General features: G+C 40.4%; 1 protein-coding gene across 2 annotated transcripts in view; it reads right to left on the bottom strand.

Moving 5' to 3' along the window:
- Positions 1-13,634, bottom strand: part of LTBP1 (latent transforming growth factor beta binding protein 1) — a 534,628-nt gene that overhangs the window by 361,869 nt on the left and 159,125 nt on the right. For both annotated transcript variants that reach the window (XM_077283013.1, XM_077283014.1), the window contains exon 4: positions 3,436-3,614. In XM_077283013.1, the coding sequence (XP_077139128.1) occupies positions 3,436-3,614 (179 nt within the window). The remainder of the gene's footprint in view (positions 1-3,435; positions 3,615-13,634) is intronic.

Genomic DNA, 13,634 nt, shown 5'->3' on the forward strand with positions numbered 1-13,634 from the left:
TTGGATCAGCCTGTAATTTAATTTCCCACTTTAATTTTGAGCATCCTTCCAGCTCCAGACCTCCGTGGGACATTAGTTGTAATTTACGTTGATAATTTGTAGGTTTTATTGTTCTCAACACATTCCACTATGTAATGAATAAAGATTTACAACTGGAATATTTCATTCAGTGATATCTAGGATGTGGGATTTTAATGTTCCCTTTATTTTTCTGAGCAGTGTATATATACAGTACAGAGCAAAAGTTTGGACACAACTTCTCATTTAAAGATGTTTCTGTATTTTCATGACTATGAAAATTGTACATTCACACTGAAGGCATCAAAACTATGAATTAACACTTGTGGAATTATATACTTAACAAAAAAGTGTGAAACAACTGAAAGTATGTCTTATATTCTAGGTTCTTCAAAGTAGCCGCCTTTTGCTTTGATGACTGCTTTGCACACTCTTGGCATTCTCTTGATGAGCTTCAAGAGGTAGTCACCGGGAATGGTTTTCACTTCACAGGTGTGCCCAGTCAGGTTTAATAAGTGGGATTTCTTGCTTTATAAATGGGGTTGGCACCATCAGTTGTGTTGAGCAGAAGTCTGGTGGATACACAGCTGATAGTCCTACTGAATAGACTGTTAGAATTTGTATTATTGCAAGAAAAAAGCAGCTAAGTAAAGAAAAAAGAGTGGCCATCATTACTTTAAGAAATGAAGGTCAGTCAGTCCGAAAAATTGGGCAAACTTTGAAAGTGTCCCCAAGTGCATTTGCAAAAACCATCAAGCGCTACAAAGAAACTGGCTCACATGAGGACCGCCCCAGGAAAGGAAGAGCAAGAGTCACCTCTGCTTCTGAGGATAAGTTTGTCCGAGTCACCAGCGTCAGAAATCGCAGGTTAACAGCAGCTCAGATTAGAGACCAGGTCAATGCCACATAGAGTTCTGCTTTGCACACTCTTGGCATTCTCTTGATGAGCTTCTATAAAGTTGTCTCTCTTCTTTATTTTTACAGCGCTAGCAATGAATGCCCTAATAGAACATATACTACTGTGTCCTGTATGCGCCAGTTGTAATCGCTTATGAAACATTTGAAAAATAGAAAGATTCCCGATATGAGGTGTACTGTCAATTGTAACTGACTGATTACAACAATGGATTAAATATTCATAAAATAAAAAAACCTCAGGTAGTTGAGATTTTATATACCCGACTTAGCTAAAGAGCACGCACTAGCAGGAATAATATAGTACATAAGTATTAAATATCAGTTTCCTGTGATTTAGCTATAAGCCCACACCAGCCAGTGATCTCACAGAGTGTTATATCTTCAGACCCCATGCCAAAAGACAAGAGTTTCACATTACAAATGCTGACTGTCTTTCCTACCTGTGCTAACATTACCTTGTAGTAATACATTAAATGTTACTTCAATATGACACTGACATGTTGTATTACAGACTTAATGTCATTTCAGTTAATATGGGTATAAAACACTCCATGGACGGTTCAAATGACTAAATTGGTGCGAGGCCAAAACTAATTTCCTTTTGTTGGGTATTTTTGTTTGTCTATGTCACATCCAAGTCTGTCATACTTGGTTGTCCCGTCAGTCATACTTGATTTTATACAAGTAATGCTTTAGAGACTAGTTTTATGTGTATATGACAGACAGAGGAAAAAATGTTTTCATTTTCTCAGTTCTGGTAGTGAAAATTGGTTGCGTATTTCACCTCATTAATCTTCGCACTGAGAAACATTGATGAAATCAGCTTTAACCGACTGTGAGGAACAGACACGTTTATTTACTTTGCGCAATGATTGTGATCACCTACATCACTCCAGTCCTCTCATTCCTATGGTCTATTTCATACACCCTCACACTTGGGTCAATTTCAAAGGAAGCCAATTATCATGTCATAATCTCTTTGGCATGAGGGAAGAATCTCATTGAGACAACAGGAAAACGTAAAAATTCCAACAGATGTTATCGCTCGTTAGATTCAAACCCAGGACTCCAGTTCTGGGAGGCAAAAGTGTGTGGCAGTGTTCCTTAAATTTGTGGCATATGGCGAAAAATATGAAATAAAGAAAAAGTAAAACCTACCAAAAACTGCAGGTTTCAAGTAGATTTTCAGAAAAAAAACTGCAGTAAAAGGAGTTAAGAATCACACTATTTCTGGCCTTTATATGACTTGCATTTTCACTGGTTTTCCCCTCCGCAGGCTATAGCTCTTAATTTGCAATTGATTCTTAGTTCCCTGAAGGAAAACAAGCTGTTATGATGTCTACTCTTCACAGCCTAACACAGAGAATAATTTCTGTTCTTCATTCCTTAGTGGGCATAGAGACCGTTGCAGCAGCATGTAGGAAACTATACAGCAGTACTGAGCACTGTAGATGTGCATCCAGGTCAGGAAGGAGGTTAAAGACTTGACTGAAAGATCAGCACAATCTTTTGTCCCTCCTTCTATCTTTTTCTCACTCTGCTCCTCATTCCTCCTCCCTTTACTCTCCACAAAATCTAACAGGAGTTGTAACTTGACAACTCACTATGCTGTCAGTCTGTGTTGGCTTCACCAAGAAAAGTTGTGCTATGTTTATAAGAGTGGATGATGAGTTGAGAAGGCAGAGTGGAGTGGAAGAATTGGCTCATGAATGTATCTTCTAGGCTATGGGGCACATGCTACCCGGAAGATAAGACTGCCTCCTCTCTTATTATATTAGAATTCTCCTTCCCCCTCTTCCATGTTTGCGTTTGATGTCAGGTGTGTGGCCAGAAATCTCGAGCCTAAGCATTCATCCTGCCGTCTCTCCTGTGAACTCATCCAACCTTCTCAGGACAGTGACTTAAATTTTCTTGTGCATAGGCGCTGAAGAGACACTGCCACTTTTGGTCCCAGTGTTCTCCGATGCTTTGAAAAGTTGCACAACCGACGTGTAACTTTTCAGAGCGCCAGAGAACACTGGGACTGGACGTGACAGTACCTCTCCGGCGCCTGTGCACTAGAAAATTGAAGTTATTGCCCTGAGAAGGGTGGAAGAGTGCACAGGAGAGACGGCAGGATGAATGCGCACGTGCGGAATTCGGACGACACACCTGATGTCAATGGCACACAGTGAGGATAGGGCCAATTGCCTGGGAGCCCAATTGCCGGGAAGATCAAAACAAAAAATCATTTTTAATGAACAAGGCATCATCCAGAAGGCATACAGGTATGGCTAGGATCAGTCATACCTAAAAATGCTAAAATGGGGTGACAGATACCCTTTAAATATAAAGCATAAAAACCTTTTTAGGCTGAAATTTATAAAGCTAAAATGAGTAACAGTTTATCTCTAATTTTGAAGCCCAAGTTACCAAATCATCTTTGTCTAATGTAGCGTTAGTACATCTTGTGCAGAAACTACATTAGTAATAAGAAAATTATAGTAATGCAAAACTTACAGTGATGTAACTGTGACGTCAGATGGTCCAGGCCATTTGCTCTGAGGGGTAGTGATCCTTCTGTGGACTGTTCACCCAGGAGAAGTTTCTTGGAGTTCGAGAAATACTTTGGTTTAATCATGAACTGCTGTGTCTGTCCATGCTGGAGATTCATGGTCAATGTCTGTGGTGGTACCATCCTGTTCAAGACAACAAAGATTTCTTAATCATATTTTATTCCATAATAATGGTTTATAGGGTACAAATTAACGTACTTTGAACATACATTTTACGTAAGAGTGATGCAACGCTATAAGACCACAATGTAACACAGATCCTAAAAGTGTCTCTGAAATCCATTCCTGAAGGTGGAACATGAACATACGCCTAGTCTTCTTTGTAACAACTAAGACCGGACACACATGGAATCATTAAAACAAATGATATGCATAAATAATCATGCTCATTCATTTTATACTTATTGGAAGCTGGTGTAGGGATTACTTTTTCTCACAATGAGCTACAAATTCTCTTTTTGCAGACACTTTAAGGGCTCATGCAGCTGACAATATAAGTTGGATAGATGCTATCCATCAAAACCACTCATGTTATTCTATGGTGAAGTGCACAAGTCTGATCCTTTTCCTTGGACCGGGTGGTCTGAGGAAACTAAAACTGCAGAATACACAATTTGCCTCCAAGAATCCACCTTCAAGAAAATGGGATCAAACTCTGTTCAAACTCTGATAGAGAGTCTCATCACGGTGTGGTTAGTATAATAGGACAAATGTTCTCAGATGTAGAGAAAATGGTCGTGTGACCATGCCCTACGAATGTGGGTAGGAGTTTGGCTGTAGACAATTTATGCAATGAGCGATAATGCCGTAAGCTCTGTGTTGACATCTGTAGGCAGACAGAACATCACAATGTACCATAAACGTATGCATAAAGTCAGATGTAAAATGATATGGTGTTACATATGTTCCAATGTGCAGAGACAATTGTGAACACATCAGTTTTAACTTTTGATTTTGGTTCTACAGTAAGAGTCAAGCCACTTCATGTTCTTCTAAGAAATACTGATAAATTATTTTTCCTTCCATTAGGGTACAGTATGCCTGTATGCACATACTGTCAAAGCAACCATTCATGCAACAGAATAAAATTACTTTATTCCTAGTGTTCTAATCACTCACAAAATGCCTAGCCCCTGTATGAGTAAGGTGCATGCTTGAAGCCACATTGTTGTCCACAAGTGGTCAATAAATCTAGCAAAAATAATGTAGGGAACTAATTCAAAACACTGTAAAGTATTTTTTTATTACTATTTTCACGAAAAAACAACAAAACTATTTATCTTAAAAATGTACTGTACATCTCTAAGGAGGAGCCATCACTGCTCCTGACAAGTCTTTTATTATAGTAAATACCGTACTTGTATTTTCTATAGAATGAGCATATCATGCTTGGCATCAGTGAGAATGTTTTCTCCTGGTTTCTTATTCCACCTCCTCCATTCTAAATTGCTGTATTGAGACAATGAGATTCAGACACAGGAGCACGTCAAGAGAACCATTTCTGAAAGCAACCATATGTAGCCTAGAAAATATGGGTCCAATTCTAATTACTCTCTCCAAGTCTGATCTATCATCACAATATTCCTGGAGGGACGTTTTATAGGCAAGGAGACACGCAGTGAATATATATAGTATCTGAAGGCCATACTCAGCAGAGAAAAAGCTGAAAGGACCTCAGCCTTGTTCCTGGGTTCAAACAGGGTTTCCAGTAGGAAGACAGGAATAACACTTATAAGTATAGTGCCAACGATCAACTTAAAAACCTTACAATACTCAAGAGTGTAGAATTCAAGATTCTAATTCAGAATTCAAAAGTGTGAGCATTGTGCTGTTCATAAGCTTCATTCACTTGCAGGTTGCATAATATTAATTTTAATATGGGGCAGAAAAGGAGGAGACTTGAATGCTTCAGCCCTTCTCGTCCTACTCACTCACCGACACATAGATAACTAGATAAATATTGAGAGAAATACAGAAATAATAACTTGAATATTTCACCTAAACAAGGCAGATATTACTGTCTTCCGTAGGAACTTTCTAGCTAAACTTGTCTTGTGGGCACAGCAACATTGACAATGAGTCAAGACAACCCAGGGGCACTAAGGAAAGGGAGACAAGACTTTGGGAGGGGTGGACCTTTAACTCCCGCAGCTTTGTTTGTATAGATATGTAGACTTTAAGCAAGAGGGATTCTGCTTTAAAAGGAAGGAGCACAGTATGTCTGTACCTCAGGAGAAGACTTGGAGGAAACATCACCCTCCCTGCTGCCCTGTTACAATTATTATCCTACAACTCTTTAGTTAACCATTACTTGTACAGTGTAATGGCTTATTGCATTTGTTGAATTAGCCTTTGTATATTTCGTGGCTATAAAGACATTGAAAGAAACCATCTAAGCCCAAGGAAAGAGCAATCCTTCAGCCATGGTTTCCTCCACAATGGGGCATTCCTCTCCTGAGCGTAGGATGACTCTTTGTGAGTCAGAGGTTTGCCAAGCTAAGTCCCCTTTTTAATGCTTAGGGGCATCTATAGTTTACCAAATTGAAATAGATGCGTAAATTATCAAAGAAAAAAGAAGACTAAAAAGTGTAATTTGTGACTTGGAATTTATAACCCGTCACAGCTTTGTGGTTTAGGAGTCAGGTGGAAGTTGCAGACAAGTGAAGGTGGACTCATTTTAACTAATAGAGGATGTAAAACCTAATGGAGGTGTACAGGCTAGGCTTTGGTGGCCAGCCTCAAGAACGTTGTAATGGTAAAGTCAATCAGGGGCGGGCGCGGTGGTTAAGCACAGGAGTGAGGATAATAGGGTCATTGGTGTCCTGAAAGTTTACTGGCTATGCTTGAATGGTAAGCCAGTGCGTGCCACCCCTTTATGGCTGCCTGTCCTGGTCCTGTATGTAAGACAGATGGGGTATCACAGTACTTGAGAATCCCAATGTACTAGCACTTCTCCTGACTCCTACTGGTATTGTTTTAATCCTGTGGTTTAAATAAAGCTGTGGCCATTTTGACAACCAAAATAATGTCTTTGTGTATTTATTCCAGTGTCTAGGTTTACTGTAGTTATGGTTGTTTTAGGATGAAGTGAGGTCCGTCCCATATCCAAAAGTCAAGCAGGACAATGACGCTAGTAAGCTTGTATTGCTGCAGTTCCACTATCTGTAACATGGTAGGCAGAGAAAACTTCCTGTTAGTGAATTCAGATGAAGAAGAAATCTACAACAAAATGCTAAGTGGTGAAAGAAAAAAAGACTTCAAGGGGTATTCCCATCTCCAAGATCCTATCCCAATATGTAGTTGGTGTAATAATAACAATATTAGCAAATCCCTCCAATTAGAAATGTAATATAGTTTTTCTGATTCTCTATGTCTCTTTCCTCATGTGCAGGGAATTGCAGTAGCTTAGGTATCCGTGGTTACGACCACTAGTAATTAACTAACTCACTATATGAGTGATCATAACCACACATACCTAAGGTACTGCAATGCCCTGCAGATGGGGTAAGAGACATAGCAGAACTATACTCCATTTCGAATTGGAGGTATTTGCTGTTATTATTATTATTATTCCTACAATATATTGGGATAGAATCTTGGAGATGGGAATACTAATTTAATGGAGTTGTACACATTTTTTAACTGTCCAAAAGTAGCTATAATTAAAGAAAAACACAAATATGCTAAAATCTTCAGTTGCTTCAAGACTGAGTTCCTGTGTGCCCGCTGATCTTTGTTATGCCCCTGATGTGACGGGGTGCTGACCATTGAAACCAATCATTGTCCAAGCTGTGAAGCATGCGTGTATGACATGATACTGTTTCCGACAGTGACTGGCAGCAGCACTCCTGCATATGGTCAGTGAGGCAGGACAGCTGGCAATTTACCAGGTAAATAAGAGTTATCATGTTATTTTATTGCAGTCCATGATTCTGGGCAATTTTTTTAAACTCTTGGATAACTCCTTTAATAGAGGCTTAAAGTGCTTGCTCTCATCCTTCTTTTCTGTTTCCATTAACCTTGTGCTACTATGTGATCCTTTGTGCAGCGCACGGGCACTGTAGACAATAGAGATGTATGATAATGTGCCAGCACTGACACTGTGCGCACACCTTTTCACCTCCTGCAGTGTCAGTGTGGAAGTGCAGGGTGGAGGATTCATTCAGCCAGTGCTCGCTCTGGGGAAGGTTGCAGCATTTGATTGACAGGGCAGAATAGTGCAGTGAGACTTTGGCCACAGACGGGCGCACCGAGCAGCTATCATCCACATATGAAATAAAACCGGTTTTCTGTCCAATCAAGGTAGTGAAATCTATCCTACAGGAATGAGTTTTATAGAGGCAAAGTCCCTTATAGGACTGTACAATCAGATACAATCTGGTTTTGGTGGTGATAGATTCCCTTTAAACAAAACCTCCTCCGTCACTAACGGGTCGCTCCTAAGCCAAATTTTCTTCCCATGTGAACTGCTTATTGTTACACTGTACGCTGATCCTGGGACTACAACATAACAGGAAACTATTAGAGAATTCCTAGAAACATTACTTAAACCGAATACTAAATCAGTAATTGTTCCAAGAGTGCAGTGTGAAACGCCTGTAAAATCGACGCTATAAAAAGTAACCATCAGACTTCTCCTAATGAAGCCAGATTATAACAGAAAGCAGCAAACTATGAACAGTCCGAGCCATGAAAGTGATAAATATGCAGATGTCAACACAAAATAGGCTCATGGGCTGTTAATTAGCGCATCGAAAGCTGGAACGGGAGCTGCATAAACAGTTAGCTAATCAAGCTGACATAATCCGCCTGTCAGAGCAAATGTTAGGAGTAAATAGTGTCAGCAAGGTAGTGCTTATCACAGGCGAGATTAGCAGCCTAATCCCAGGAAACCTATGGCAGACGAGGAGCAGTCCACTACTGCGTCACCTTTCAGCAGCTGCCATCTGGCTGGTCTACGGATTTCTAACGCATGCATCTTACCTTGTCTACAATCAACTGGGGCAATAATTACTCAGGTCAGGCGGTACAAACTGTGTTCTGCCAATTCAATAGCCTAAGGATGGAATCCCTGTCGTGCGCCAACACTAGGGGTACATCACAGTGGGTATACTGAAAAAGCGTGTGACAATTTATAAACTCAACTAGGGTTTTCTACACTTGCGGATTCAGAGGGTTTTCATAGAAGAAACACGGACAATAAATCACAGCTGGTTTATATGTAACTGACAAGTCTTCAAATACATAGTAGCTTTATATACACAGGTGCTTCTCAAAAAAATTGGAATATCATCAAAAAGTTAATTTACTTCAGTTCTTCAATACAAAAAATGAAACTCAAATTATATAGAGTCATTACAAACAGAGTGATCTATTTCAAGTGTGTATTTATGTTAATGTTGATGATTATGGCTTACAGCCAATGAAAACCCAAAAGTCATTATCTGAGTAAATTAGAATTAACAAAAACACCTGTAAAGTCTTCCTAAGTGTTAAAAAGGTCCCTTAGTCTGTTTCAGTAGGCTCCACAATCATGGGGAAGACTGCTGACTTGACAGATGTCCAGAAGGCAGTCATTGACATACTCCACAAGGAGGACAAGCCACAAAAGGTAATTTCTAAAGAAGCTGGCTGTTCAGAGTGCTGTATCCATGAATACTAATGGAAAGTTGAGTGGAAGGAAAAAGTGTTGTAGAAAAGGTGCACAAGCAACCGAGATAACAGCAGCCTTTAAAGGATTGTTAAGAAAAGGCCATTCAAAAGTTTGGGGGAGATTCACAAGGAGTGTACTGCTGCTGGAGTCATTGCTTCAAGAGCCACCTCACACAGACAGATCCAGGACATGGGATACAAGTGTTGCATTCCTTATGTCAAGCCATTCATGACCAATAGACAACGCCAGAAGTGTCTTACCTGGGCCAAGGAGAAAAAGATCTGGACTGTTGCTCAGTGGTCCAAGGTGTTGTTTTCAGATTAAAGTAAATTTTGCATTTCATTTGGAAATCAAGGACCTAGCATCTGGAGGAAGAGTGGAGAGGCACACAATCCAAGCTGCTTGAGGTCTAGTGTGAAGTTTCCACAATCAGTGATGGTTTGAGGAGCCATGTTATGTGCTGTTGTAGGTCCACTGTGTATCAAGACCAAAGTCAGCACAGCCATCTACCAGGAAATTTTAGAGCACTTCATGCTTCCCTATGCCGACAAGGTTTTGGAGATGAAAATTTCATTCTCCAGCAGGACTTGGCACCTGTCCACACTGCCAAAAGTTCCAATATCTGGTTTAAAAACAACAGTATTACTGTGCTTGATTGGCCAGCAAACACGCCTGACCTTATGTAGCATCCGCATCTCTGCCTGCAGTCCTTCTCTCCCTGCAGAGTCACTGCCAAGGCTCCCATCCTGCTCCTTCCGGGTCTGCTGTTGCCAGGGGTGCACGCACTCTTAGCAGGTCTCCAGGCACTGTGCTTAGAGTGCGTGCACACTTCCTCTTTCTTAATGTGGCCGTGTGCGTTCCTCTAAAGTGTCCTCAGCCAATAGCTGGAGGTCTCTTACTATTTAAACCACCTACTCCAAGATGGAGGTGCCTGTGCAATGTTGTGAATTTGTTCCTAACACGCTTGTCAGTTCTCAGGTTCCAGTACTTGAATCTCAGTCTGCTGCACCCGCCAATGCTTCATTCAACAGTAGCCGAGTTTGCTGCACCCGCCAGTGCTTCCTTCAATGGTAGCCGAGTCTGCTGCACCGGTCAGTGCTTCCCTCAATGGAAGCTGAGCTAGCTGCACTTGCCAGTGCTCACATCAACGGCAGCTGAGCCAGCTGCATCAGCCAGTGCTCACCTCAACGGCAGCTGAGCCAGCTGCACTCGCCAGTGCTCACCTCGACGGCAGCTGAGTCAGCGGCACCAGCCAGTGCTCATCTCTCCATTAACTGTCCTGTCTGCAACTGCAGTTTCTGTCACCTTCTCTGTCTGCATCTGTTGGACATTCCCTCGGGCTATTTCAGCTATCCGCTCCTAGGGGTCAGCCACCATCTACCCAAGGTCAGTCGTGGAGTAGCACCTGGATCACCTCCCTTATCTCTCCACAGACTGCGGTGTCGTTAGCTGCTGCGTGTCCGTGGGCAGATTGGGTGAGGCTCCTAGTCACGCCCCTCCAGGTCTTCCTTGGGCTTTGGCACAGTGGTTCCACCACAAAGCCCATTACACCTTAACCGCATAGACAATCTATGGGGTATTGTCAAGAGGAAGATGAGAGACACTAGACCTAACAATGAAGATGAGCTGAAGGGTGCTATCAAAGCAACCCATAGCACCTCAACAGTGCCACATGCTCATTGCCTCCATGCCACGCCGCAATGATGCAGTAATTGATGCAAAAGGAGCCTCGACCAAGTATTGAGTGCATTTACTGAACATACAGTACATTTCAGTAGGCCAACATTACGGATTTCTAAATCATTTTTCAAGCTGGTGTTATAAAGTATAATGACTTTTGGGTTTTCATTGGCTGTAAGCCATAATCATCAGCAATAACAGAAGTAAACAACTGAAATAGATCACTCTGTTTATAATTACGCTATATAATATATGAGTTTCACTTTTTGTATTGAAGAACTGAAATAAATTAACTTTTTGATGATATTCTAATTTTGTGAGAATCACTTGTGTGTGTGTGTGTATATATATATATATATATATATATATATATATATATATATACACACACAGTATATAGATATATTTATATTTTTTTATTTTCTAATCTTCTAAATATATTTTTTTTATTTTTTGAATCTTTTTCTAAATATATATTTATTTATTTTTACCTTCGTCTCCACTGTCTACACAGTGAAGCATTTTATTTCCTTAAATAAAGATGTGTTTTTATTAATCATCTTTGGGAATGCCGGCTAACTGTTATGTACTGAAGATTATATTACAGTGGGTGACTGACAATCTCTAAAACCACCTATTGTCTTTTGCATCAAGGAGGAGAAGGGTTGATACTGCGGTTTCACATGAAGAGGATAATAATGTTTGGGACATGAAATGAGTAAGTACCACATAGGGAGCATAAGTGGATTAAATTGGAGAGGACTTTGTCTCACTGACATATTTTATGTTTTGGAACTATTTCTTATGCTCAGTTGACTGAGTAGACCTCATTAGAGTGAGATTTACAGTACGTCCTTGTGTTGTCTAACTGATCTAGGAATATTAGGAAAAGTCATAAGAGTCATTCATTCATTCTAGACTAAGCTATTTTGACCCCTTATCCAAATGTGCCCTTCTTAATTTTGATAAGTTGGCACTAAAGAATTGTTTCTTCCTTCTGGAGGAGGGAAAACTTGCATAATACCCCAATAATGAAATTCCAAAAGTACCAAACTGTAGTTCCATTTGTGTACTAATAGCAATCTGGTGCACTATAGGCCGCTATACAGTGTACTAGGATTGATGCAGATGAGTGACCACATCATGGATTGCTTTTCACAGCCTCAAAATTAGATGACTATTGTTGCCATTGCCTGATCTGGACACATTAAGAAATTTAGTAGTGTTCATTTGTAAACCTTTGTTTTTGGGCAATGAGAGGCTGCGCAAAATTTTTGCAACTTTTGTCATCACATCATTTTTACCCAGCCCCAACTAAGCGGAAAGAACTGGAGTGAGATGGAAGCATGACCCCAGTTATTCGGACTGGAGTAAGATTTGTGGCAAGGAGCATGCCACTTCGCGCATCACTTGACTCAAGATTTCACTGTTAATGAATCAGGCCGCTCGCACTCCACCCTGCCCCCTCATCTTGATGAGTTGGGGCAATGTGTTTATCGATGGGTGATCCATTAAACATTGATAGCCTTTCCATTCTTGAAATTGAGACCCAGAAAATTGGTCTTCCATAGATGTCAATCGAAACATATTTCTGTGTCTAAGAACATAGTTTATGCAATAGTATTTTTTTTCTATAGCAAATTCACCAAAAATTCCCACTTTTGTATATTTAGGTCTCAGTACTTTTTGACAGCCAAAATCGCAGTAAAAAAAAAAAGAAAAAAAAAAACACAGACTGACCCATTCAATGGAGGTAACGATCAATATCTGTAGCAAAATAGATTAGAACAGATTTGCAAAAGCTTTAGTGAGAATACAATTATGTCAGTATGAGAGGAAACTAATATATTAAATTACATGACATCTAATACAACAGAAAGATTGTCAGTCATTTGTATGGAACGTAAAGTAGTGTAATCATCCTTGGTCAAAGGGATGCAAGATCATGCTCCGTCCTTCAGCCTGGAAGATTAAGTCTAAGCGCGACTGTAAAGCAGAAAAAGAACCATCCAGTGCAGTCACTGGCCGTGGCCTTCAGTCGTAGATTTCTCCAGTTCATGAATGACTTACGATCCGCTGAAGAGCCATAAGCGCAGTCTCATTTTAATTCCCAGCTGTGAATTTCTCTAGGAAGAGTTAGATTACTATAATACTTTGCAGACTCCCAGTAATGAAAAGGATTAACACATCTTGTAAGGAATCCTCCAGTTTCATGGAGATTTAGATGGTAGTAAAAAAGCATATTTCATCAACTAAAAATAGTTCTGTGCTGGAGAACCATTGGTCACACAAACTGACTTTTTTATTGTCTGCAAACTTCATACAAAACATATGTTTACCAGGAGATGTCAACATTTTTACAAGAACATATATTCCTTGGAGAACCAATGCCTACTGTGTCATCCTACCTTGCAACGAAGAATCAATTTGAGTTCTTTTTTTAATTGCATATAAATATACAGTTGTGTTAAAAAGTGTTTGCCCCCTTCCTGATTTCCTATTCTTTTAGGGTATGTGGAGACAATTAGTAATCGCAGCAGGTTGGAAGCTGCATTCTTCTACAGCGTCCAACCTGCAACATCAAGATGTTACAGCATAGTGCATGGGATTACAAGAAATTTCATGCCCACTATGTCCACAAATGCCCGCGGAGACGGACATGTGGCGTGTCTCTCCAGACTGCAGCATGTCTATTTCACCCATAGAATGTATTTGGCGCAGTGAATCCACATGGTTCAGTAAACACATGATGATTCACTTGCGTTCAATAGGGGGCAGCGCAGCAAATATGCGCTGTGTCCAAAGCGCTG

This window comes from Ranitomeya variabilis, chromosome 2 (genome assembly GCF_051348905.1).
Source record: "Ranitomeya variabilis isolate aRanVar5 chromosome 2, aRanVar5.hap1, whole genome shotgun sequence".
In the NCBI taxonomy this organism is placed as follows: domain Eukaryota; kingdom Metazoa; phylum Chordata; class Amphibia; order Anura; family Dendrobatidae; genus Ranitomeya; species Ranitomeya variabilis.